The sequence below is a fragment of the Patagioenas fasciata genome, chromosome 2 (genome assembly GCF_037038585.1).
Source record: "Patagioenas fasciata isolate bPatFas1 chromosome 2, bPatFas1.hap1, whole genome shotgun sequence".
Lineage (NCBI taxonomy): Eukaryota > Metazoa > Chordata > Aves > Columbiformes > Columbidae > Patagioenas > Patagioenas fasciata.
Window position 1 is genome coordinate 94947778 of NC_092521.1, and position 26425 is coordinate 94974202.

General features: G+C 41.4%; 1 protein-coding gene across 7 annotated transcripts in view; it reads left to right on the forward strand.

Moving 5' to 3' along the window:
• Window positions 1-5327: 5327 nt before the first annotated feature.
• Window positions 5328-26425, forward strand: part of NUP153 (nucleoporin 153) — a 46576-nt gene continuing 25478 nt past the window's right edge. For 3 of the 7 annotated variants that reach the window (XM_071804583.1, XM_071804581.1, XM_071804584.1), the window contains exons 1-5: window positions 5328-5866; window positions 20691-20907; window positions 23584-23832; window positions 25047-25186; window positions 25269-25397. In XM_071804583.1, the coding sequence (XP_071660684.1) occupies window positions 5768-5866; window positions 20691-20907; window positions 23584-23832; window positions 25047-25186; window positions 25269-25397 (834 nt within the window). In that variant the 5' untranslated portion in view covers window positions 5328-5767. Of the gene's footprint in view, window positions 5867-6146; window positions 6344-20690; window positions 20908-23583; window positions 23833-25046; window positions 25187-25268; window positions 25398-26425 lie in introns of those variants that run through there. The other 4 variants (XM_071804582.1, XM_065832945.2, XM_065832946.2 and 1 more) reach the window with 4 other exon arrangements.

Genomic DNA, 26425 nt, shown 5'->3' on the forward strand with positions numbered 1-26425 from the left:
CCTGCCAGTAAGGGATTTTACTTACATATGTTAAGCACATTCTCTTCTGGCTTGTGGAATTTAGCTGGAGGCAGTAGGCATATTTCACCTGGTTTTGGTATGGGCATTGGGATGCTGTTGAAAACTGACTTTCATGTATTTCCAAGTTATCTAGGCAAACTTTTACAAGCTCTTAACACATTTGCTTAGATCGTGTGCGTATTTGGGAGACACTTGTAGGGTTTGTAATGAGAACACTTGAGCCCATTCTTTCTCCTGCGGTCTGCTGCTGCTAGCTATACTACTGTTGATCTGCTAGATCAGTTAGAATTTCTTTATCAATATGCTATTTTAAACATACAGAAGGACAAACAGCTGCTATAGCTGCAAACATTCCAAAGACTAAGGATGATCCCTACTAAAAATTTTATTCCTGCACTTCTTATTATTAGTCTTCTGAACTGACACTTTACAGCAAAGAAACTGGTGTAACATAACACATGTTCTTAAACCTAAAAATTCTTGGGGGAAAATAAGTTTCTTATTTAAAGGAAGGAAAAAATAACCCATTTGGAATAAACTGTCCTAATAACAGCTCCTCAATTAAGTTGCACCCTATGCTAGACATCTCTATAATTTGTTCAGTCTTCATGCTCAGGTGTTTTATAGTGATGAAGTCATAATTTTAGTAGGATGACAGTTTTTGGTATTTGAGGACATTAGGGGAGATAGCAATGAGGAAAGTTCTGCAACTTCTGAGTGGTTTCCTCTAAACTGTTCTCATCTTGAAATATTTTCCACTCACAAGGGACTACTTAGGCCCATGCATATGCAAAAGTTATTTACTGCTTAATGTACATAATGATAACATGAGTTAGGCTGGAAACAAAGGTAGCAGAAAATTATCATAGCTAATAGCTGTGGAAGGTACTAAAGCTAGTTAACACTGGTACTGCCATGTGTGTTTTGTGGGCAATCTAAACCATGGTTGCTATGATGGCAGATAAGAATCAAGTTCTCTGACTTTTATATGACAATGTAATTTAAGTGGTAGTCATAACCTATATGCTGTTCTTGAATTTAAAATAAATACTGAATTGCTGAGTGATGATTTGGCACTGGCAGGTCATTTCTAGCTGCTGACCAGAATATCCTTCTTGGCACAGTTTAATTTCAGCTAGGAATACATCAAAAGTCTTGCCCACTAAATGTAGATGCTCTAAAACAGAAAAGGCTTCTGTAGTACTGTAGGAGGTTCATTCTTCCTGGATTTTGTGCAGATGTATATGTAGATAGAATTCAAGAAACCTCATCTAGGAAGAGGGAGTAGCATTGCAGTTTCAGCAGCTATTGCGCTGCTTTGGGGAGGGCTAGTTGCAAGGTAGCTGGGAGCTTCAGTTTCTTGGGTGAATGTTTACCATGTGTGAAATGGTGAGTCTTTGGAGGGTAATGGTAGGGAGGTTATTAACAAGGATGTGACAGGAAGTGGAAAGGGAATGAAGCAAAAAGAATGAGTGGGAAAGGGATGCCTCTGCATGTATAGAACTTCAAGCAGACCACAGTAAACTCCAGATAGTAGATGCAGGCCCTTTGGATTTGGATGGAAGTATTAAAGCTTCAGAAGCGTACAGGATTTGATGCCACTTCAGTTGTGCAAAGCTGTGGTGCTTGAGCTTGGTAGTACAAACTAGTCTGCTGAGAAAAGGGTTTTGTATCTAGCAAGCATGTTCACCACAAGCAGCAAGGCAGTTTCCATGTCTGTGCCTGGGTTATATCCTGATTTGAAGTGGCTTTGCATAGCATCACCTAACACTGTACTTAAGTTGCAGCAAGTAATTTGTGGAAACCTTTTATTGTGTTGTCAATTAAAAATGATGCTAAGGATGTGTGTTGGGTCAGCAGATACTATGGGGTATCTGCTGATTTTTTGTTTGTTTCTTCTCATTTGGGAGATTGATCTGTGTGTCACTTACGTAATGAATGGCCCTATTAGCCATGTGATTTCACTTAGTCCAACATACTCTCACCACAGTACTTAAACCTCAAAGTCACAGTTTGTAGCCACCTCATTTATGCAGAGTTTTACCTCTTAACAAGATCTCTACACTCTGTGTTAGAAACTGTTTTCAGACATGCATGCATCTTCTATTCCAGACTGTAAAGTACACAGAGTTAAAATGTTGTTTCTGTAATGCAGTGAAAGAAGTAGTTTGGGCCATTAGTTTTCCAAACCTGAGAGATATTGGGGGTGTGTTTTCATCTAGTCAACACACAAGAAAAATGAGGTGAGGAGGAGAGTCTTGGTTGCAACCCATGTGACACTGTTCTAAAATAGCTCTCTGACCTCTTTTTCTGTCTCCTGAGTCTTACTAGTCTGTTCCTCTTTCCAGTTAGGAGTGCATACATGGGATCAAGATGGTGTGTGCAGTGCACGTTCTTAACTGTAAAGGCATACCGAATGCTAAATTTCTTTCTGTATTGGTGTGTTACCGACGAGCCCCAAATACAGGAGAAGGCGAGTGCATCAGAACTATTAGAATGCATTGCTGAGACTTTTTACTGAGTAAACTTAGAGCTGTTCAACTACCAGCCTGTATTTGGTAGCTTGTACCTGAAAATACGATACAGGTGCCTGCCATCAATTCTGCAAAGATGTGATTGCAATGGGAACATTTAAGAAAAAAGTCTTATAAGCAACTTTTTCAACACCACGATATTTCACTTCTGGTTGCGTTTTGTCTCTGATTTACCCAGCTGAAATGTAGGTGTGTTTTCTAGTGGTTTATTTGCAAAAATATCGGGTTCTGGTTTTAGAAACTCTTCATTGCACCTAGCTGCCATGGATAGTGCCTTTACTCAAAACTTGCCAATTTCTTCAAAAGGATAGTGGTTTTATTTTCTACTACTTATCTGGACAGGCTTTATGATGATGGTTTGAGGGACTACTAATCTGCAATCAGTGAGCAGGAAGAAATAGGCCAAAAAGGGTGGAGTACTTAAAAGGGTACAAAAAGATTAAATGGTACTTAAGACAATGAATGTTTCTTTTTGCAGGGATGCTCTTGGACCAACAGCTTCTTTCTAGTGCTACCTCAAAGTAACTTGCAGATATAAGTCAACAGGGAAGACTGATCAAATGGTGATGATCCCTATAATTCTGCTGGATATATATATTTGCCTTTTGTTTTGTCTCATTTTTAATAACACTTATTTACTTCAGTGACTCACATCAATAGATGTTGTTTGACTACATCAACAAGTATTTGAGTCATGAGTGTCATTAAAGGAATGTAACCATATTGAAATTATTCCAAATAAGTAAAATGAAAGTAAAATAAGTAAATAAAGCAGCACTTGAATTTACAGAGCAAACATAGAGTAGCTGACTTTGACACACACATGGAGGAGAACATCGTGTCTACAGGTTACCTCAATATACCTAGCATGCATCAGAAAGGGAATTTTGTTTAAAATTTGCCCAGCTCTTACGTGTCCAGTGCAGGAGTGATTTTAGTCAGTTCTTCACACAGGTACCATTTTAGAAGTCAGTGTTACTACTGATGAATGTCTGTTACTAAAGGGCACAGTTCATATCCCTTTGCAAATCTCACTCTTCCCATAGTGGAAATAGTGTTCCTTCCCCTCCTTAGTTGGAACGTAGCCTGATAACAGCTTCCTAGACAAAAAGAGTTACAAATCCAGGCTAAAATACTATTTTTCTTGTATTTTGATGATAATATTGATGTAGATTTTTTTTTCTTTTACAAGCATATTGTAGAAGTAGAGCCTCACCCTAAAATTGGTCCACAGATGTAACACACCAGCAGTTTACATGGGATGAGGTGGTTCTTGGAGGTCACCTCTAAACCCATGTGTTCCATGCCCTGGGCTGGACTATCTATCACTACAAGCCATCCCACTGCACATAAAATTGTATTTGCAGTGGTACGATAGGAGAGGAACAGACTGTGGAGTTCTGAACATGCCATTCATGGGTACAAATATCTGCAAAGTAATTCCGCTCTCCTGGGATTTTGAAAATGGTTGTCTCCTATAGACAACCATGAAAGCAATACTAAGAAATTGAGAAGGAGCAAGTCATGTAGGAGAACTGGGAAGATAACAGGTTAAAAAAATCCAGTATGAAACAAGCAGCAGAGACTTTGCATGACAGAACTCCCCACTAATATTCCATCTAAAAGCATGTCCTTCTCTGCTGTTGCTGCTCAATTTTGTTTCTTCACAAACTGGTTTGAGTTCTCCTAAGCCCCAGAGCTTAACACACTTTTTCTTCATGTTTCTGCTGTGACACTCTTTGATTGAAGGAGTGTGAACTATATAACAGCTATGCATTTCACTGTTAAGTACCCGTGTCTCATTCTCCGACAGTAGTTTTTTTAGTACATTGTTTTTTCTAGGCTGAATATTTTTATTGTCTTCTAAATAGGGAACGTGTTTGTAATTTTCTGCTCCATTCTCAGGGCAGATCAATGCTCTGTAAGATCTAGAGCAGAAGTGTCAAACGCATTCTTCACTGGGGGCCACATCAGCCTCGCAGTTACCTTTCAAAGGGACACATGTAATTTTAGGCCTGTGTAACTACTACTACATTTATACTGATCTGGAGCTATAGATTTTTCTCTGCTTCTAGTAGAATTTTTTAAAAATCCAAGTATTTTACATTTATAGAATGGAGAAAGAAGCAGCTACGTTGCAACTTTTTTCCACCTGCTTCCTATCTGCCAAAATGAGCGACAATAAACCTGCAGGTTGTCATCTCTATTGCTTGCGCAAACCCAATAATTGTGCAGTGGCATCCCGAGGTCATGCCGCCTACCTCCCCCTGCTTCCCAGACGCCTTTCGGACGCTACCCTCGCCGGCTCCCCGGCAGGGAGAAGGAAAGCCCCGTCCCCTGGGGAAGCTGTCGTTACGGTGAGTTGTGTCCCCTGGGAGGTCACACCGCCAGGACAGGCGGAGCGCCGCCAGCGCCACCTCTTTCGGGGCTCACACCGGCGCGGCCTACCCCCGTGACGATCCTTCGCTCCCAGCCTTCGTTTGCGGCCCGGGGCTGGAATTTTTCCCGCTTCCCCTCGCGGGTCTCGGCAGCCCCTCGAGGCTTTTTCCCGCGCAGCCGGCCCCGCCCGCGGGGGCTTGAGGCCGCCGTCGCGTCGCGCCCCGTGCCCGGCCCCGCCCGTTTCCCTCGGGCGGGCCGTGCCCAAGCGCGCGAGGGCTGCCGGGCGGTCCCGCTCGTGTGACGCAGCCCGCGCGGCGCAGTGACGCAGCCCCGCCCGGGCGGGCGCTGTGTGGTTGGTCGGCCGGAGGGGGGGAGGGGTGCAGCGGCTCGGCCGCGAGCGGGCGGGCGGGCAGCGCGGGGCCGGCCGGCGCCGGGGGAACGCGAGAGAGAGAGAGAGTGAGCGAGCCGGAGGGCGCGCGCGGGAGCGCAGAGGAACGTTCGAGGCGGCGCGCGCCCTCGCGCGCGCGCGCTCCCGCCCGTGAGAGAGAACGAGCCGGGCGAACGCGCGCGGGGTTTGGCGCGGCGGGGAGGGGCAGGCCGCGGAGTCCCCGCGCCAGGCCGCGCGGCGCGTGGCGGGCGGGAGCGGCGCAGGAGACCGGGCCGGGCGCGTCCCCGTGGAGACGGTGACAGCGCAGCGAGGCGAGCGCGGCCGGGCCGCGGCGGAGGAGCGCGGCCGCACGAGGCGGCCGGCGGGGGCCGGGTCCGGCGCGCGCGCGGCGGCGCCGGAGGAGCGGTGGGGAGAGAAGGGGACGGAGCAGGGGCCGAATCCCATCATGGCCTCGGGTGGCGGCGGCGGGGTCGGCGGCGGCAAGATCCGGACCCGCCGGTACCACCTGGGCGCTGCGAAGCCACCCTATGCGCGGAGCAAGCAGGTGAGGCGCGGCGAGAGGCTGCGGGTCACCCCGGGCGGGCGGGAGGCCCCTTTCCCCGTGCCCCCCTCATTCCCTTGGCGCCCCGGGAGGCGGCCCCGCCCCTTCCCTCCCCCTCCCCACGTGCGAGGCTGCGGGCCGGGGTTTCCCGGCGGAGCGGGCTCGGGGGGGCGGCGGCTGGGGAAGGGTTTCCCGCCGGGGCCGCGGGGATTGTGGGAGTTGGGGCGGTCGCCCCGGCCCGCGGGGGTGGGGGATACTCACCTCCCTTTTGTCTCCTGCTGGGCCGGGGGGCATGGCCCCGCTCGGCGGGAGGAGGAGGCGGCTCAAGGTGCTCCTTCGCCTGCCATGCGGCCGGGGTGGGCTGGCTCCCCTTTTGCCGAGTGATCGTTTTGACTCCGGGCCGTCTGATTCCTTAAGGACCTCGGAGCGAGCACCAGGAAGAACCATCTGTGCTTGCTGTTTGCATGCACCCGTCTCAGAGTGAGCTCCCCTGCTTAAGTTGATGCAGGGTTACCATCCTTTCTAATATTTGCCTTTCTTGACAAGTTTCAAATTGCGAACGAGTTTGTGGGGGTGCTATTCAGTTCGGCATCTTCGATTTCTTTTTTTTTTTTTTTTTTTTTTTTTTGATAGGATGCTGCATGCAGAACCCTGAGGTCTGCATCTGGTAGTTTCTTCAGTCACTTGTCTGTGCCTAAATGTGCTGATGCAGTGCAAGTGAAATGTCATTCATAAGGCATTTGGTCTCCTTTGTATTGTAGGGCAGAGTAGATTTTTTTTTTTTTTACAAAAACAGTTTGTAAATTACAGCACAAAAGTCTCATGCCATTTGGAGTGGCTGGAGGGGGGAGAAACAGAGATCCTTCCCAATTGCTGTTTAACCAAGAAATTTGAAGATGCCCAGAGACAGTGCTCTGGAAATGCTTTTGCACGTGTATTTAGGAACCTGAATTTGCCTGTTCAACCGAAACCTTTACATTATTTAATCAGTAACATAAGGAATTGAATATTATATGCCAAATTGAGGGTGTGTTATGCACGAGTTGTTGCTCAATTAGTTTTTATTGTTCGGGAAGTACTATACTTTGTCTTTTATATAGTCTACTGATCAGCAGTGTTGTCCTTGTAAAGATAGGATGGTGACCTGTAATACAAAGGATCGCTGCACTTACAGGGCAAATACTGAAAGCTCCTCTGTGAATGATAATGTTGAAATTGCCATATCTTGCATGTGTTGACTACTACGTAGATATGTGATAAAGCTTACAGAGGAACTTAATAAGTGTAGATGGTTTTCTGACTCTTATATTGTTATCTTTGTGTGTTTTCCAGTAGGTTTATTTAAACAATGTGCCAAAGCAAACACGTGCTTGGGGATATCTGTGGGATTCTGCCCAGAGAATGGATGCTGCAAATACATAGTTCAAATTAACATAGTGGGGAAATTAATATAGGGAGCAAAAACTTGTAATGATTAAATAGGCAAACTGATAGATGTCAGATGTGCATTTATTATAATGGGTAACTTTTAAACCCTATGCAGCTCGCTAGCTTGCATTACAGAAAAAGATGAGCTCTGTGTAGCGAGTGAGCTTAAACTGGAATTAATTGACAAGTGTTCCTATTTTCAATATGATATCCACTTTGCAGAAGCATTCTGTGGTTTAATGTTAATTGCTTCTCAGTAATGAGTTTGGGAAGACATGAAAGTGCCCAGTGCAATCTTGACATGAGGTTATACCTCCTGATTCTCCTCCCCCTCTCCCCTAACTATTATCAATAAGGAGGTTCATAGAAATACTTTAATAGAACTGTTCTTGGTGCTTGCAGTCAAGACTGTGGTCCTGGAAGCCCTCGGTCCCGTATCACTAATCTCCAAAGGTGCCTACGTACTGTACGCAGTATAATAGCTTTAAAGCTCCTAGGATATGATTTTTTTTTTTTACTTAAATGGGAGATGATTAGCATGATGCCTGGCTCATGATTGTCTGCTTTCTGGATGTTGTTATTTTGCCATAGTCTCCTGGGGAGTTCAGTCAGGTGAGAATTCTCCGGTCACGCCCACCGTGTGCTGCAGAGTCAGTCTTCTATAAAGTACAGCGACAGCTTTAGAAGACAGTTGGAAGAGGATGTGCTGCTGCTGCCTTTTAATGACTATTAGCTAAAGCATTTGTTCAGAATGTGTTAGACCCTGCTTCAGATTTCCCTTTTGCCTGGAGGGGTCAACCTACATCTTCCACTTTCCGGGTGAATATCCCAGTTGCTAAGCTGTGTGTTGTCTTCAGTTCTCCTGGCTGAAGCTGTGTTACTATCCAGAAAAAGAATGCGTGATTCACTGAGCCAGAAGGAGGATGTATAAGAAGACATTGCCTTCTAAGACTGGAGATGTGCAGGCTCTGATCCTTGATTTCAGAATTTAATTTCTTTTATGTTAGATGTTCCTTGGAGCAAACATGCAAAGCCTAATACTTCCTGGCCTTTTCTCCAAAGGTGCCTGATCATTAAACTTTAGAACCGTGTTTCATTATGTTTGTGTGTGTGTGTTTTGTTTTTTTTTAAACCAGACTCAAACAGGAGCAGTTAATAGATGCTGCCTGGAAGAAAGGACTCTGACTTGCAGCTTGTGTAATCTTCTGGAGGTTGCAGACAATGGGCACAAATTCCCTTACTAGTGAAGGAACTAAACTGTGGTATTTTCCCTTCTGAGTTACCATCCAGCCTTACAAAAAGTGCACTGTCAGCAGCTATATTATTAAACAAACCAACAAACAAAAAGCAGCAGCACTGCTGATTAAATATGGTATAGACTTGCCCACTGCGAAGGTTTGTGGGGTGGGAATCACATCTTGGAAAGAGGAGAGCCTTTTTGTGTCTCTGTGTTGAGCATTCTGGGAGTAGAACTGAGGAGTCCCTCCCCATTGACTGTGCCTTCCTGGTGGCTAAATGCTGACAGGTCCACACTGAATGCATTGACTTTAGATTATGTTGTGGTTAGCATGCTACCTGTTTACTCAGCCATCTCGTGCTGAAATATCCAGCCTCCTTCTGTACTGTGTAAGGAGCTTAGGCACTTGGGTTAAAATTACGGCTTCTTTCAGAGCTAAGCACGTGTGAGGGAGCTGTTGCACTCAATATCTGGGTTTCATCCTCTGGATGTGGCCTCAGTGCTTCTAAATGTTGGTTTGTCTGAGCCATTTAGGTAGGCTGATGATTGGAATTACTAGTGTGGGTGTGTTAATGGGATGAGTGTTTACATTGTTGACTTATTACACAGCTTCTAGTATAGCATGTCTATGTTCCTGATAATTTTATGTTTAGTTTTGCACTTTTGTGCATGGGCGCTGGTTTAGCCTGGAACGGTGCCATTCTCATCCAGGTAACATACACATTTCAAAGATTCAAGATGTGACTTATAGGAGAAGAGAATCAAATAACTTTCTTGGTTATTTTTTTATTTAATAGTTAATCAAATGAAAATGTAGAGAACTTTGGCTCTCCTGGGCTTTCATGGAAGCAGATTGAAGCATGCGAAAAAACAATTATCTGAAAAGGCTTTATAACCTTCCAATAAACCTGTACGTTTATGTTAAGCTTCAGCTTAGAGCTGTTTGATACTAGGGATAATATTTGTAGATTGAAAATTTTGCTGGGGAGTGATAAATTTTTGGTTTTTCTTATGTGTGTATGTGCCAGTGCATATTTATAATGTAGATCACAGAATCACAGAATGTTGGGGATTGGAAGGGACCTCAAAAGATTATCTAGTCCAATCCCCCTGTCGGAGCAGGAACATGTAGATGTGCTACACCGATATACAAGAGAACAGTCCAAGGATGTTTTCCTTGGTGAAACCAGCATAAGCTTCAGCATGCCTTTAGTTGGTCTTGTCCTGGTATAGTTAGGATGTTGCTTGAAAGGGGGAACCAGAAGGCCACTGAAAGGTGCGTTCACTGATCCTGGTTGTGAAAACCTTTCTGGATGGGTGAGTTTCACAAAGTCACTTGAAACTTCATGTAACATTCTTCCCGAATGGAATAGGTACAGGATTGGGAATTTAAACTAGATGCAGCAATGTCTAAATGATTCCATTATCACCTGCTACTGTCTTGAAGGTAGACCAATTGTAAATTATTGTTTGATGTACGCATGGGATTTTCTTGGTGGATGGTGACATCAGGCAGAAGGAATCTTATAAACCACCTGGTTTATTTTGGGAGGAAATTTTGAAACTCATGCTAAAGATTTCCTAGGGTATCATATTGAGTGATGTATAATAACTAATGTTTCATGAACCTGAAGCAGGAAAATATTAATTAAAAAAATCTTTATTAAGAATGTTTATGCGGACCTCCACAAGTAGAATTGTGTTGGTTTAAGTCCTATCGATAGGATTGCACCTTGAAGCTTGCTTAGGTGGTTGTATTTATATTTGTATGCTTCTCTCTGCTTGTTTTGGTTCAGTAATACGTTAGCACATTGAGCTAAAGTGAATAGATTTGAAGAAATGTTTAATGTGTATTTAAAGATTTGTTTTAAAAGAATGGTCTAGTAGTTAACATCACAGCTTTTGTCTCTGTCCCAACAATATCAAATTGTATTAGGAAACCAGATGTTTAAATGTGGTACTTGGCTTTCTACTGCTACCGTAAACAAAAATGTATCTTGGTTGTGAAGAACTTTTTAAACTGAGATATTGAGAGTTTTCTCTCGTTTAGGCTAACAGTGCTGTCAGTGGTACAACAAATTGTAGACGATGATTGCTATAGCATTTTATTAATACTTTGGGTTTTGTCTTTTGAAGTGTTGTCATGACAGCCTTGGAGACTGTGAAGTATTGGAGAAAAACAATATTAGTGTGCGGTATCTTAGGAGAAGAAAAAAAAAACAGATGAAATAATTGACTGTGTTAGCTGGGACACTGCAAATTGCCTTTGGATGCTGGCAGCACATCACTTCCTCTGAGTTATTTATTCCTCCAGTCAGTAATTAGAACCGGTTCTTGCTCCCCTGCTGCGGAGGAACTGTGCTGCTGATGATTCTAAGGACTGTGAGGGGACTGAGTTCAGAACTTCTGCCTGCCTAAAAATGTTTGAGCAGAGCTATTTCGAATTAGTGTAGGTATGGGCTACCGTATCATCCTGTAACAAATTCGTAACGTGGTGGGATGGCTGGCTTAGTGGACATGGGGCAAGTAGTGGATGTTGTTTACCTGGACTTTAGCAGAGCCCTCAACATGGTCTCCCGTGTTATCCCTGTAGTCCAGCTGGTGAAATACGGATTTGTCAGGTGGACCGTAAAGCAGCTGGAAAATTAGTGGGACCATTGGCCTCAAAGGGTGATGATCAGCAGTACAAAGTTCCAGTGGCAGCTGACTGCTAATATAGGCTCTCAGGGGTTGATAGTGGGGCTGGCACTGTTATACGTCTTTATTAATAACCTGAGATGAAGAAATGTCATGCATCCTCAATAGGTTCCCAAATGATACCAAACCTGGGGGAACGTCAGCCCTATTGTATGATGGACAGGGCTGCCATTGAGGGATCTCAACCGAAGTGGTCTACCAGGAACCTCATAGGGTTTGATAAAGGCAAATGCCAAGTCTTTCATCTGGGACAAAACAACCCCATCTACCTGCTGGACAGCAAGTTGAACCTTGAATCAGTAGCATGCCCTTGAGATGAACAGGGCCAACTGCATTCTTGGCGGTATTAGTAAGAATGTGGGAAGGATGTTGAGGGAGGTGGTTTTTCAGCACTTCTGGGACTGCATCTGGAGTTTTATGTCCAATTTTTGCCTCTCCAGTACAAAAAAAAAAAAAAAAAAAGATGTCGAGGGCCACCAAGGTGATTAGGGGGCTGAGGCACGTGAGAGCTGTGTTTGTTCAGCTTAAGAAGAGCAAATACCTGACAAGGGTGTAGAGAAGGTGGAGCAAGGCTCTTTTAGGAGGTTCATAGCAACAGGAAAAGAGACAATGGACTCAAGTTGCAAAATGAGAAGTTCTGATTTCATATTAGGGAAATCTTCTAACTATGAGGATAGCCAGTGTGTTGGAAGAACTGCCTAGAGGTCTTAGTCCCTGGAGATGTTCAAAACCCAGATGGACACAGCTGCGGGCAACCTGCTGTTCTTGGCCCTTCTCTGAGTAGGTGACCTCTGGGGTGCCCTACAGCATTTGTGTGTACACGGTTCTGCCGTTGCTGCTGTTGGACCACGGAGCACGCACAGGCATTGTGGCTTCAGCATAAATGTCAGTGTTACTTTGGGTGGGTCAGTAATCCTTTTGTTGATCTGTCCTCTAATTCTGTCTTCAGGGCTATGATGCTCTTTCAGGGAAGCAATAATGCCTCTATCTCACTGTTGCATTTTATCTAGAGAAAATTGCAAGGTTGCCCTCAAGAAGAGAATAGCTAAGAGGCTTTTCTCTATGATTACTGTTTTCCAGATTTTTTTTTTGTCTTCTAGATTTTAGTGTTAAGTCATGTGATAGATACACTTTTCAAATTTTCTGCTGTTAAATTTCAAAAACTCTGTGAGATTTTTGCTTTTTAATATTAGGTATAATCAACCCAGTATTTAATTGTGTAGCTATTGTACATCTATGGTATGTCTAATAGTCATACTGGAACAGTCATAAAAAAAGAGGGAGGAGATCTTCCTCAGTATATGTTTCTTGGTATGTACTACTAAGACATTGTAATGAAAACTACTCTGTGCTTTTTGTAATGTACGGTATAAGTCTTCAATGCTGAATAATTACTAAGTGCCCACAATATTTTTCTAATGAAGAATTCTAACCACTATGTAAGTTTTTTATTACTTGTTAGGGTATTAAGTTACTTATTTATGCAATTTCATGAACAATTGCACTAAATTTGGACATATTTCTTATTTTTGCTTGTACAGATCTCTTGTGCCAGGTGTCTTCCCTTCTTGCCACTACATTCCATATTTTATTTTATTTTTATTTATAGTGCTGCATGAAAGTCTTGACTTTCTCCTCACACCTAAACACTACATATAGGTCTTATTTGCCCGTTACAACTGCTTAGTTGAAGGTACAATTTAAATGCACCATTTAAGCCAGAGAGGTGTTAATTTCGCTAACAGTTGAGCCACTTGAAGGTAGTGTTATTTGCTGCTATTTATCACCACATCTGGTGACAGATTGTTATACCCCTAACCTTGTTGGTGGAAGGGACAGGGTGAGTACTCTAAACCTTTGAAGCCAAGTCAGTTGGACCATCTTAAAATTGAGTGAAGGCAAGTATGAACTAGCTTGTTTAACTTTGCCTGAAGCATAAGTACTTTTGCAATTTGCTGATACACTATTTGTCATTGTGGTATCCTAGATTACTGTACAAAAACAATTAAAAGATCTTCTCTTAACTACGAGATTTGCTTTTCTTTGTTTTTGTTGGAGAGTTCACGAACACATTCCCCTTCTTTTGACAAGAGAAGACTTTAAATATTTTTTCTCCCCTTTGTGTAAGAAATGCGATAGCACTAAAGCTTCTGTATCGGGGTAGCAGTACTAATAGTTCTGAGGGAGGAGTTCCCTTTGAGTTTCTATAAGTCATCTCATAATTGCATGTTGCATTTAATTACAGTGCCTTTGTGTGTGTTTGGCTTGATTGTGACCACCATGTTTTTTAAAGAAAGCTTAAGTTCATGTTTACATTCACCTTTGCTGGGGAAAATTGTGGACACCAACATGCACTGAAATCTTACCTACAGTTTTAGCACATGTGAGCTTTGTGAATACCTGTGCCAGTAGAAAATTTTGTTTCTCCATATTTATTATTGTTTCCATTGCTCTGGTGTTGGAAAAAGACTGTCCTGGAAAGCTGGCTGACTTTGCTTTTAGTTATGACTGTATTTTGAATCATCTGCCTTTTTGGAAGCAGGTGTGTCTCACGACTCCTTCCCCTATTAGAGCTCAAGGTCTGGTGACCTCCAAGACTGAAGTAAACCAAGCGAAGAGTTGAACTGTTCAACTGGCATTTTCTTTGAGACTGGATTACAGATCTAGTGAAACACTGAAAGATTTACAGTGACAAAATATTAAATTGATGAGGAAAAGCTGTAGTAGTATGTGCAAGCCTGTAATATAGGTACATTTGTAGCTTAAGTCACGCCAAGCTAAGCGTATCTAAACAAGGTTTAAAATGGTTTGAATGTAGCTGTATTAAGGAATTACTGTGGTGCAACTAGGTACGTGGTAAAATGAGCTGTGACAGTGCACCTCTTCTAGTGTCAGTCCTCAGTATTTGTTATTAAATTTACAGAGTGGTAGAATATATACAGACTTGTAGATGCAATTGCTTACAAGCGCTAAAATAATCTGTGTGTGTAATGGCAATTTTTCATGTTACTGATAAGAGAACAGTGTTTGGAGGTACTGGTTATCTGTTTGTGAGATGCTCTTGGTTCTGTCAGCTGGGCTGTGATGAAAAAATATGGCCAGAAAGACACTGCTGCCCCTTATGACCGAAGATTACTGCCCTGCAGCAGAGGTGAGCCTACCTTGGCTTTACAGTTTCAGAATCCTACTTTCAAATGTTCAAAGGATATAACTATAGCTGCCGCTTTCGCTAAAGCAGTCATGCCTGAGAGTCAATGTTTTAGTTTCTCCTAGGCACTAGTTCTTACATTCTAAAATCTAGTCAAGAAGTATATGTGGCAGGGTTACATGTGTCCTATTTAAAGTGATTGCAGGTTCTGCTGATTTAGAATTTGTGAGGCTTAACTTCTATATTCTAGACAATGCCTATGTACAATACTTGAGAAGTAGGAAGACTTTGAGTTTTGCTAAAGTATCAGGTGATCACAGAAGATAATTAAGATGGTTCTTTGGTTTTCTTCATTTTGACTTACGTGGTTGATGTTTTGAATAAGATAACATACTGAATGTGCAACAGGATTGACGTATTACATTTTGCAAAACCATTTGCACATTGTATTGTCAGGTCAGTTTGTAGATCGGCATGGATAGGAAAGATATTTCAGAGGGAGCATGAGAGTACTTCACTGTCTTGCTCACACTACATTTAACTTAAAAATTTAATTATGGTCTTCTTTGAAGACTGTGATTTACTTTCGAGTGCCACTCTAAAGTGGCAGGAGTGAAATTTTGTAGCAGTAAGTACTTAATTTTGTGAGGTATACTTAAGTTATCTAAAAAACCTTGTCTGCACACAACAAGGGGATGGACATCACCAAGCTGTGAGTCGCCCTGGAATGGTATTTCACCATTATTTCAGGAGTTGCTGAAGAATTTGGCCTGCCCTTGCTAGTGTTTTACATACATAGCGTGTGCTCGCTACTACGTACTGAACATTAGCCTGTGATACCATGTTTGTGAGTGCTTTTAGGAGAAGTGGCTCTGAAAATGTTTAATTCATTGCTGGAAGTCTAGTATATTACAGGAGGTGGAAAAACTACTATGGGGTTTGATGCCTTGAAAGCCTTTGTATGTATAAACTTACCATAAATGTGGGAAAGAGGAAGAGTTTGGTGTTTCTGTTATCAGTTATGTTTGGTGATGTTGAAATATTGTAATGAATTGGGTCTTACTGTATAGAGAATACCTATAAATAAGATAGACAATTTTATGACTAAACTGTGTGTTTAAATCCTAAATATAAAACGTGTGTTATCATACTCTGCTAAATCTGGAGAGGAAACCATTCAGTGTCACAAGGATTTAATCTAGTGGGGTAGACACCAACTTATCTATCAGAGCATACACTGGCTTTTTGCACTCAGATGGAAGTGATAATCGTGGGGTAAAGATGTGCAACCACTGCCAAAATGAAAAAAGCACCTGAATTTCCCTGGGGTGTTTATTCTAAAGCTAACTGGACTGAGGAAAATAAGGATCACTTCAAGCAATAAGAAGGAAATACATTGGTGCCTGGAATCATAATCTTCTTTTCATGACTTTTAGAAATGAATCTGCACTAGTCCACTTGCCTTAAAATTGTTGTTTTTCAAATGTTACATAATTAATTGCATTCCTGTAGCATATTGTTCATATTAAGTCATAAGTTTTTATTGTCTTTTTTCTAAATGAAATATCAAACTCTGCTGTCCTACATCGAAATTGAAACCACTCACGGAATAGCAAAAGCAGGGTTAGTTTAAGCCAGTCTGAGTCTGTGCGACTCCAAGAGGCGATCACGTCATGTTACCATTTCTATTCCTGCATGAGCACCCCTGCAGCCACAGCATGACCTGCTGCCCCTGAAGGGCAGTCCTCACTGCCACAGTCTATCGACAGATTTTTTTTGTCTAGATCTATTTGAGAGAGCCCTCATACAGTTTGTCACTTGGCTGCGTGTATGTGCCAATGCAGCACCAGGGAAGGGTGAGTGGAAGAAGAGAAAGGGATGGTCTCTTTAACAGCAGTCTGGACACAGAACGGAGGAAGTTTAGTTTCTTCTTCCTCTTGTCCTGGCTGCCCAATCTTCCTCTCTCTATGGGCCAGCTCTGGTGCACTGAGCCAGTTGAACTCATTAGTCCAGCAGAGAAATATGTACTTTTTGCCAGATTAATGAATTCTGCTAGTTTCTAGAGTATCCTGCGATGCACCGGAGCTGGCATGAGGTAACTGTGAAGGATGGACAGAGCACGATAGTTCCTTTCTGATGGCTGGAAGAGGTTAGATTGATCTGCTCTGTCTCAGTGAACTTCTTCATTAGGTGCATGTTTTCTTTTTGAGGACTTACTAATTCGTATGTTTTAATAACTTGAAGCTTGAGATGGGGAACAAAAAATCTGAGAGGCCTGGAGGAAAATCTTGATACTCTGGAAGCTGTGCATATAGTGAAGTGGAAATTGGGTCTTTTATCTGGTTGTGTATTTTGCACCTCTTGACAAATTCATATTAGTGCATGACCTTTATAATTTTTTTAGTATTTCCTGTGTTATATAGTGGGATTTACTTAAACCTTTCAAACTGATCCACTCATTTACAAAAATAGGTGTTTTCCAGTAATACATCATTGCTGAGTACTCTTGCCAGCACTGTCCTCCTCCATTGCTATGTGAAAGACATGAGTGGGAAAAGCATCCTATTCCATAAATATTTTTGGCCAGGAAATTGCCTGCTTTTAAGTTTGGTCGTTAAACTGTGACCATAACTTAGGTATATTTCTTTCCTTATAGAGATCATTTGAAAAGATTATATTTTAAAGTAGTAAATTAGGACACTTGTTTGTTTACTGCTTAGTATTTGTATCTACAGATCTTTTGCTTAGAGTTGCATCTTAAAGCAATATGCCTTGAGTAACTGTGACTGTAGTTGCTGTGGCATTTGTATACGTAGAATATATTGAGCGGAGCTGCAGACAGGTTGATGCACAGGATTTGAAAAGCCGTTGTAAATATCTGTTCCTAAGCTGCTGCCTCTTTTCAGGTTTTTTGTTGTTTTGTTCTGCTTTCCTGCTGATATTTTATGATGAGAATAGAGTATGAATGCATTTGGGATGAGCTGACAGCCGTGGGTACTGACAGCAGCTCTCAGACTGCTGAAGTCAGTCACTTAAGGACCAAAACACATTCACTGACTAAAACGCTGCTATGTGCAGTCAGGATTGCCCTGTGGCATCTTCTGCCCTTCCACGATACTAAGTTTGATGCCTGTCTGGCCTGTAGAAATGAGGAGTTATGAGCGTTAAAGCCATGTGCCAGCACCGCTGCTTCCACTCCCAACCTGGCCCTGGGAACTGAAGAGTTTTTGTGCAGTAGCGTGTTTGGTGTAGCTGTAGTGAATGAAGCTGTTCAGGAAGGGACTGGTACAAAATTGTGACAGCAGGGGCTTGCAATCTGAGCAGTCTGCTCAGATTTTGCTAGAGGAATAAGCATGTTAGAGTCGTCCTGTGTTGAGTGTTCGGTATTTCACCTCTAAAGATCTGTTTGCGTCAGTGGGATGGACAAAATACAGAGGTGGTGGTGCAGGAGCAGTAGAGGGAGGGTGCTCTGCTGCTGACAGGGTTGGCTTGTCTTGCATGTGTAGGCAGAGAGAGTGTTCAAACCCATGTGCTGAAACAGAAGAACTAGAAAATGAAAAGTTGGAGTAAAACTAAAATGCCAGCTTTAAAGACGATATAAGGCATAGAAATGTCATAGCAAGGGTATGGAGTGTGCATGTTTAAAAGTGTAGCTGGTCAGTTGCACCTTAGCTGCCTGACTTGGACAGGAATCCAGCCATGGTCCTTTATTGATCAATTTTCAGCTGTGATGGGCTGGTAGGAAATACCATAAGGAATTATTCTTCTTTTTTTTTTTTTTTTTTTTTTTGTGAATGTGTATACCTGGGGTGCATGTGTTATTTTTAGGGGGAGGGTTTTGTTTTTTGGTTTTTTTTAGCAAGATCTGTATTTGATGGTGGCTTGTTTATAATGGCCTGCCTATTTTTTTCACAGTGCCTTCAATCAACTTTTTCACTTTGCAGTCAGAAAATGGAGGTGCATTTCCATATATTTTGCTTTTCCTTGCTTTGTCACTAAGCCAGCAGTATTCTGGAGCGTAAAACTATGCTTCTTGTCTTCCACTGTACCTCAGCCAGATGGAGCAGGCTATTAGTACTTGCCACAGTATGGCTGCACTGAGCAAGTTCCAGCTCCTGAATTGATTTGGGAAGTTACTCTGTGATACCCAGCTTAGTCTTAAAGTGCTGATGATGTGGAGATTGCCAGCAAGGCTGCCATAGGCCAGAAAGGGTCAAACCATTCTGGTTTTAGATATAGATGGTAAAATGTCATCTTGGTTAATTATTGGTGTACTTAGATTCTCCAGTTACTTACTTGGATCACTAATGATTGTGTGTTCTCTCTTCTGGATGCCTACGTCTTCCATCCTGAGTCTCAGGTAGCTTTCAGTCCTGGGATTTCTTCAGCAAGAGAATCATACAGGTCTGTTCTATGGCAAATAATATCTATTTTCTGATGGAGAGACTCTCTAGCAATACTGAATTCAGTTTAGCTTTTTGGAAAGAGCATTGCCTTGGATGCGGTTTGTGACCCAAACATTTGCTTGTTTTGGCAAATTTTAATTCCTGTAAGTTCCTGATAAGCTTTTATTCATAGCAGCAAAATACTTAACCCCCAAAAAGGGGGAGAGGGTGTCACAGGGAAAGAGGGGCTGGGGATAGGGTAAGGTGAGATGCTTCATTGCTGGTACTGTGCACCGAACTGTTTGTGAACTTTGGTATTACAGGTAGTTAGTTTTTGTTGGAAAGCTGAGGCAAGATGCTGACCGTGGTATACTTGCATGCATCTTAGTGTAGTAATTGTGATGGATGTGTTTATTATGCTGTATTCTGTCAGGTTTAAACTCTCCCTGGATATTTATTCTGTCTTTGCGCAAGTACAAGATTAAATCAGAGATCATTATGAAAAATGTCAAATTGTAAATTAATATGGCTTTCTGTAAAAAGACTTTTTGTTTCCTACCTTCCCTTCCTCGCTCTTTTCCCCACCCCCTCTTAACTCCAAATTCAAAGTTGTCTAATTTGTTCATGAATTGTGTGAGTTTGTGTTTGCATTATCATGTACAAAAGACTTCAGTAAGTGATTTGGGCTCCTATTTTAATTTGTGTGCTACATTTTTAAAGGAAGTTGAATACAGCAGAGTTCTTCTTGTTTCAGAATAGATTATTAGACTGTATCTGTTACATGCTCAAAGAATATTTTCAATATTCTACACGTGAATAACAATTTTGACTAGAAAATTCTGTTTCCTAAGCTCAGAAAAATATTTTAAGCACCTTGGCAGAGCCTTTGATACGTGTGTTGGCAGCTGACAATGGAGTTCAACAAAAATCTGTTTAACTCTTGCTGCTTTTCAGTTTTCGAAGTGTTGAAATTGCTGAGCTAGCTGTCACGTTTGTTTGCAGCTTGCAGAGTTTAGCAGCTGGTTCTGTGGCTGCAGGCAGTGTAAGGAGGAGGGAGCTCCGTGCTGCAAGCGTTCTGCTGTGCGGGTTGAGATTTGACAGGAAAGTGTGTTGAAATTTTGAGGGCATGATGGGGAACCAAGTGACTGCCTAAAACAAAAGGGTAAATAAATATTTCGTAAATGTAGAATGTAAGCATTGCAAATAGTTGGTAAACGTCAACATGGAAATGGCTTTTGTGTGTTCAGTGACTGCAAAATGTTAATGTTTGGAGATCCAAAACTTGAACATACCATGAAATGAAATTCAATCAAAACTGATCTGTTTAACAGTCCTGTAGTGAAGCATCTTATTCAACTATAGCTGTGTTTCTTCCAGGATTTCTTTCAGGATACCCTAACTGTTCAGAGCATAACGGTGGGTTTTTTTTAATACACGTTGCTACTGCAGTTTAGCATTAGAAACATTGGAAATATCTAAGTTCACTGATGATCTCAGCTATTGTGGTCATCACTATCACTGTAGATAGCTGCTGAGCTTCTGGTTTTGGTGGTTTTTCAAGTGAGGATGTGAAGTGGAGGAGTCCTCAAAAAAGTTTGTACATCAGGAGTTATTTAGAAATAGAATTTCCTGATGGCCTTGTGACTTGACAAGCCTATGGTGAACTTTGGCTGAAATTTCAGAATTTTAAACATTGCTGAGGTCACTGGGAAGTGTAGAAACTAATAAGTTAGTAAATCCATCTTAGGTGAATTTTTGTCCTGCATGTCCCAGAGTTCTAGAGATGCTATGTCAAGTATCAACTCGCTCTACCTAATTCTTGTTCTGAATATTTGCTATTTGAATGTCTGTCTTCAAGGTCTGTGCAGGCTTTCATGCCAGCCTATGCTGTTGACTGTGTTTGTGTAATTAACAAGTGTTTTTTCCTTCAAGCAGGGAATCATTAGCAGAGTGACAGAATCAGTGAAAAGCATTGTACCAGGATGGTTACAGAAGTATTTCAATAAAAGTGAGGATGAATGTGTAGACACAAATGAATCTACAAACCAGGAAGAGAATCCAGTAAACTATCACCATGATTATGCAAATGAAGATACCATAATGATTGATGGGCGAGTCACGCCTGAATCAGCAAGAATTAATTTAGAAGGTATGCGAAAAATCATTTAGTATTCTGGCCATCTGTATTTATTCACATATTTCTGGTTTTGAATCTAAATTTCTAAAGGAAGCTGGAAGGACCATTTCGACAAAATTAAAAAAAAAATAACAACACCTCCCCAAGTAAACAAAAAGACCCCAGCAACTGTTTGTGAAACTGTCGTAGCTTTAAACTCTGAACATAATTATGAAACATACTGGAGGATGTCTTACATCTCTTAGAAGTCATCAAAGTCATCAGTTAACTTCAGATAGTCAACTAACCAGGTGCAAAACATTGATGATATTCATTTGCAACTGTTCTGGGTTACATTTTCTTTTTAAAACATCTGGAATGGAAGTCTGTCTTACTGCCTGAAGTAATAAAACATTAATTTGTTTTGTTGTCCTTAAAACAAAAGGCCCCATTCTAGAATGCCAGGGGAAAATTCCTTTTCATGTCCTGATTTTTTTTTTTCTCCTTTGGCTTCTTCAATCAATTTAGTAAAGTTCCTTGTTAGCTTAATGGATAACTGGGGAGCTTGGTTTATGACATTATTATTATTTTTTAAAATATTCAATAACATTAAGGTGCATGCATGGCTAGCATGGGGTCTTTGAAAACCTATTTGGGCCCTTGGCAAAGAAGTCTGCAATCCTTTACCATATGAAAGATCATGTTTTAAATCCAGTCCCTCTGACTCACTCTTTCTGTAGTTTTCCTCTGTAAATTTGCATATACTCTCATTTGATTTTTTCTTAAAGTAGCAGGTTTGTGGAACTTAATTTTTAATAAGGAGAGAAGCTTTATCTAAGCACACATACATAACCATCTGTGTAGAAAGTCAGTTGCTTCTGTTGTTGGAAGAAGGAAAAACAATGAGGAAATCTTTGTTGCCAATGTAAGGAGTTCTGTTGCTTTCTGTGTAGCTGTGGCTTGAGAGTAAGTTTGGATAAAGGAATAGAGAAGGTCTTCATGAATGAGGAACACGTGTTGGCTTTCCTGAAGAACTGTGTGAAAGGACCTTTCAGTAAGAACAGCTGCACGGCAAACTTTCTAGCTCCAAGAAATCAGGAGCAGATGGACTGCCTAGAGTCTTTAGTAGCTTGTATTGCAGTCTGTGGATGTTGAAGACCAATCTTTCTTGCTATAGTTAAAAATAAGATTTTATAATTATTATTACTATTAAAATTGTAAAAAGCCTGTTTCATCAGCTCTGAGATACCAATGTGCTAGAGCCTGTATTCCTTTGCTTGGTCAGCCTTCAGCCTGATAACTCTCTATCTCAAGCAGAACAGTCTTAAAAATCTGTCAGTGCTCTGGAGACAGAGACTGTGGTGGTTATGAAGGTTGAACTAGCTCGTTTAAGCTTCAGTGCAAATATCAAGAGGATAGTGACTCAAAATCATGTTCATTCCCAGAATTCCTGAGAGAGATTGTGGACTTAGGTGGATATCAGGCAAGATATCCATTAATAGCTCTTCTGTTTACTTAGCGAGTCGTAGCTGTGAGACCACCTTGTGCAGGACACTGGCAGTGTTTACAGACCATTTGGTTTGTGGGGAAAAAATACTCATCACTGAGGCCAAGATGCTTACTTGTCCATTGTGGAAAAATCTCAAAAGTTAGTAGATAAGAGATGGTGTTTTATCTCGGCACTGGTGAGGCTGCACCTTGAATCCTGTGTTCAGTTTTGGGCCCCTCACTACAAGAAAGACATTGAGGTACTTGAGAGAGTGCAGAGAAGGGCAACAAAGCTGGTGAGGGGTCTGGAGCACAAGTCTGATGAGGAGCAGCTGAGGAAACTGGGGCTGTCTAGCCTGGAGGAGAGGACGCTGAGGGGAGACCTGATCCCTGTCTACAGCTACCTGAAAGGAGGCTGTAGTGAGGTGGGTGCCAGTCTCTTCTCTCAAATAACAAGTGATAGGATGAGAGGAAATGGCCTCAAGTTTCAACTGGTTATTAGGAAAAATTTATTCACCGAAAGAGTTATCAAGCACTGGAAAAGGCTGCTCAGGGAAGTGGCTGAGTCATCTCAAAGACGTATAGATGTGGCGCTTAGGGACATGGTTTTACGGTGGATTTGGCAGTGTTAGGTTAGTGGTTGGACTCAATGATCTTAAAGGTCTTTTCCAACCTAAACGATTCTATGATTCTGTTTTTACCTTGTAGCATGACCTGATGTGATAGAATTGTGGAGGTGGGCACCAAAACAAACAAAACTCCCCAAAAACCTCTGCAAATACAACTTAATGTTATGTGTTCAGATTAACACCTGTGTTACAAGATTGTATAAACTACAGCATTGTCTGTAACTTACCATGTCATCCCAAAGTTTTTAAAGCTTATTGCAAGCTTTATCTGTCAGAGGAAGGAATTCATACATGTTTGATAGAGTGAAAGACCCGGTGTTAAAACTCTTGAGCATGCGGTCAGAATTTGGTGTTGTAAAACCTCATCAGTAACTACTTCTCAGTGTGACATTAATACTTAGTATTGCAAGCAGTGTTGCTGTTGTAATCAGACATTTAGATGAAACCCTATCTGGATGAGGAGCAAGTTAAATTCGGCTTCTCTATTTTTGTGCTTAGGACTTGGCAATAGTATGACTGTTGATCGAAAACAGGTTTTGGCTTCTGTGAGCTTGCCTACAGGAAAGCTAATTGTCTCCCTGTTCTTGTTTAGAACCATCCACAAGTAGATCTGCATTGAACTTCTCAGACGTGTTAACAAGGCCCTCTCTTCATCGGAGCCATTTGAACTGCACCATGTTGGATTCCACAGTACCACACTGTCAGCCCTCTACATCTTCTTCATTTGGCATTGGCAGTCCTGGACTGTCTCTTGTAAAAGAAATAAAAGATTCTACCTCTCAGCATGATGATGATAACATCTCAACGACGAGTGGCTTCTCCTCTAGAGCGTCTGATAAAGGTAATAATTTTCATGTTCTCTAAATGTTTTTTTTTGGTAACATGTGGTACTTTGCCTTCTTTAAAACTGCACATCACCTTAGTAAATAAAATAGGTGAATGTCAGCTTTGGATGTTAGAATTAAATTTTTTGTATTTTAGAAGTATATAATCCTGTCACCTTTTTAATATAAACCTGTTGCAAATAGTTGGTGCTGATAAAAACACACGTTTAGTTAGGTGATCTTTAAATCTTGAACTGGGATAGAAGGAACAGAAGATGATTCGCAGTAGTTTGGCAGCTAGGTTGATTGCCTGGAAGGAAGAGTGACACAGGATGTCTTAACTGACAGCTGGCTAAATATGAAAGTGACAAATAGAAATGCAAGATGTCCTCCTGTGTTTCCACCAGAAGTCAATCAACAAGCTATTCTGCCTGGACAAGTTTTGGGCTTCTCTTTTGGCTTTTCTTGGTAGAAGGTATCAGTTGTTAGTACTGCCATGTCTTTTGCTGAATTCAGTAAGGAATGCACACCATAGGTGATCTCACTGAGAAAGGGCAACCAGCAGGTCTGCAGCTTTTGGTAGTCTTCCATATAAACAGGAATTGAGGCATGCTTAGCAATTTCTCTGGAGGACATATTTTTACAATTCAGAGTAGATGTTGCCAGGCTTTAGCAATAAAACCTGAGTTTACTAGAGCTTTCTGGTGTGTCTCCTTAAAACATACATGGAAAATATGTCGTTAAGTCTGTTAGTTCAGCCTTTGGGGAATTTTTCAGGCTCAAAATCTCTAAAATTCTGACCTGTGCTGGCGTCTGACCCTTTACCAACATAGAAAAACTTTGTATCATTATAGAGGCACCAGTGTTTTATGCATTCCTTTTTATTTTGCTACAGAAGAAGAGAAAATAAAATGGCTCTGCACTGGAAGCATACAATAATATTAACTTATTGTGCAGGCTTTTGAGAAATTACTCAAAGGTAATGTATTTGCAGTTCTGTGAGCAGATTTCATGCTCAGAGTTGATACTTGGTTTTCCTACCATATGTGAAATTGATCTGTTTGAAGAACTCTGAAGGTTAAGAATTCTGGAGAAATGAGTGTTGCGGGACTTTTTCATTCTGTAAGATTTATTTTTCTGTATTGAAGGACTCCAGAGTTATTGTGATCTTTAATATTAAAGTTCTCTGTGTGCATAAGGCATTTACATACAGTATGTCTCATTTTGGCAGATATCACAGTTTCAAAAAATACTTCAGCACCGCTGCTCTGGTCCACAGAGGCTGAAAGATCTCATTCCCTCTCACAGCATCATGCAGCCAGCTCTAAAAAACCTGCATTCAATTTATCTGCTTTTGGATCTCCTTCTCCTGTAAGTACTGCACAGTCTTAATTTTAATCAGTTTGAATGTGTAGCCATTTTCCTAACCACTTATCATAATACCTTTCTGTAGTCACTTGGAAACACTTCTCTCTTTAAGACAAGCCAGCTTGGGGATTCTCCATTTTACCCTGGAAAGACCACTTATGGTGGTGCGGCTGCAGCAGCAAGGGAGACAAAAGCCCGAATTGCTCCTTATCAGGTATGAGAATAGTAGTGCGGTGTGAGGGAGAATATAATTGAAATACAGAATGGGTAGCACTGCCAAAAGAGCTGGGAAGAGGGAGCTGAAAATGTGGCCACAGTTCCTATTTTTCCTTCTCAGCCTACAAATGTAGACAATAACAATTTGTGTTGAAATTCTTTTTTAACGGTTTACATAGAAATAATTGTCATAATGCACAAGAATGACACTAGCTTCTTAGGTTCTGGCTAGTTGTTTGTAGTCAGGATTTCCTCTGTTGTTAAGTCTTTAAAAAAATTCGGTTTTCTGCCATCATCTACCTCTGACTGTATTATGTGAAAATAACATGTAATTAAAACCAATTATGGTATAACTTTGAAAACTTGTGGTTTTAGTAGCAAAAGATACCTGCCTGATACTTGTCTGCAGGTCATCCACAAGCATGCCCACACTGATGATATGAATATAGTGTATAAAATGGTCCACTCTTTACTATAATAGTGTCTAAGAGGCAACTGTGCTGATCCTTGGCTCTTCTGTTACCTAGAGGGGGGCACACAATCCTAAATGCGGTCTCAAGATAAACAATGAAATGCTTTCTATTTTAATATCCTTCAGATAGCTCTTGAAAAGTTATTTGCTCCTGAGAGTTCTTTGCGTTCTGAAATGAACCAGCAAATTAAAAATGCTGACAACTCTCAATAGCTAGAGTTGAATCTAGAAAGGAAGTCAATAAAACATGGCTCAGTTGAAATGTGTTTAAATAAAAATTACGTTTATTTTTTAAAAAATAATCAAAAGTCAAAAGGAGCTTTATTTAAGGAACTGGAAATAAAAGTTTGCTGGACCTGTTCTGACAGTCTGTTTCTACCATGAAACAAGGGGACCTACAAGTTCCTGATGTAGGGTAAACCTTGAAAACTTGTGGTTTGTTCTGACTTAGAGTTAAATCAAACTTCAGAACACTCAGAACTTCCTGTAAGCTAGGAGGCCTCTTTAGTCAGCTGTTTAGATATTTTACAAAACAAATGTGGATTATGCTGAAA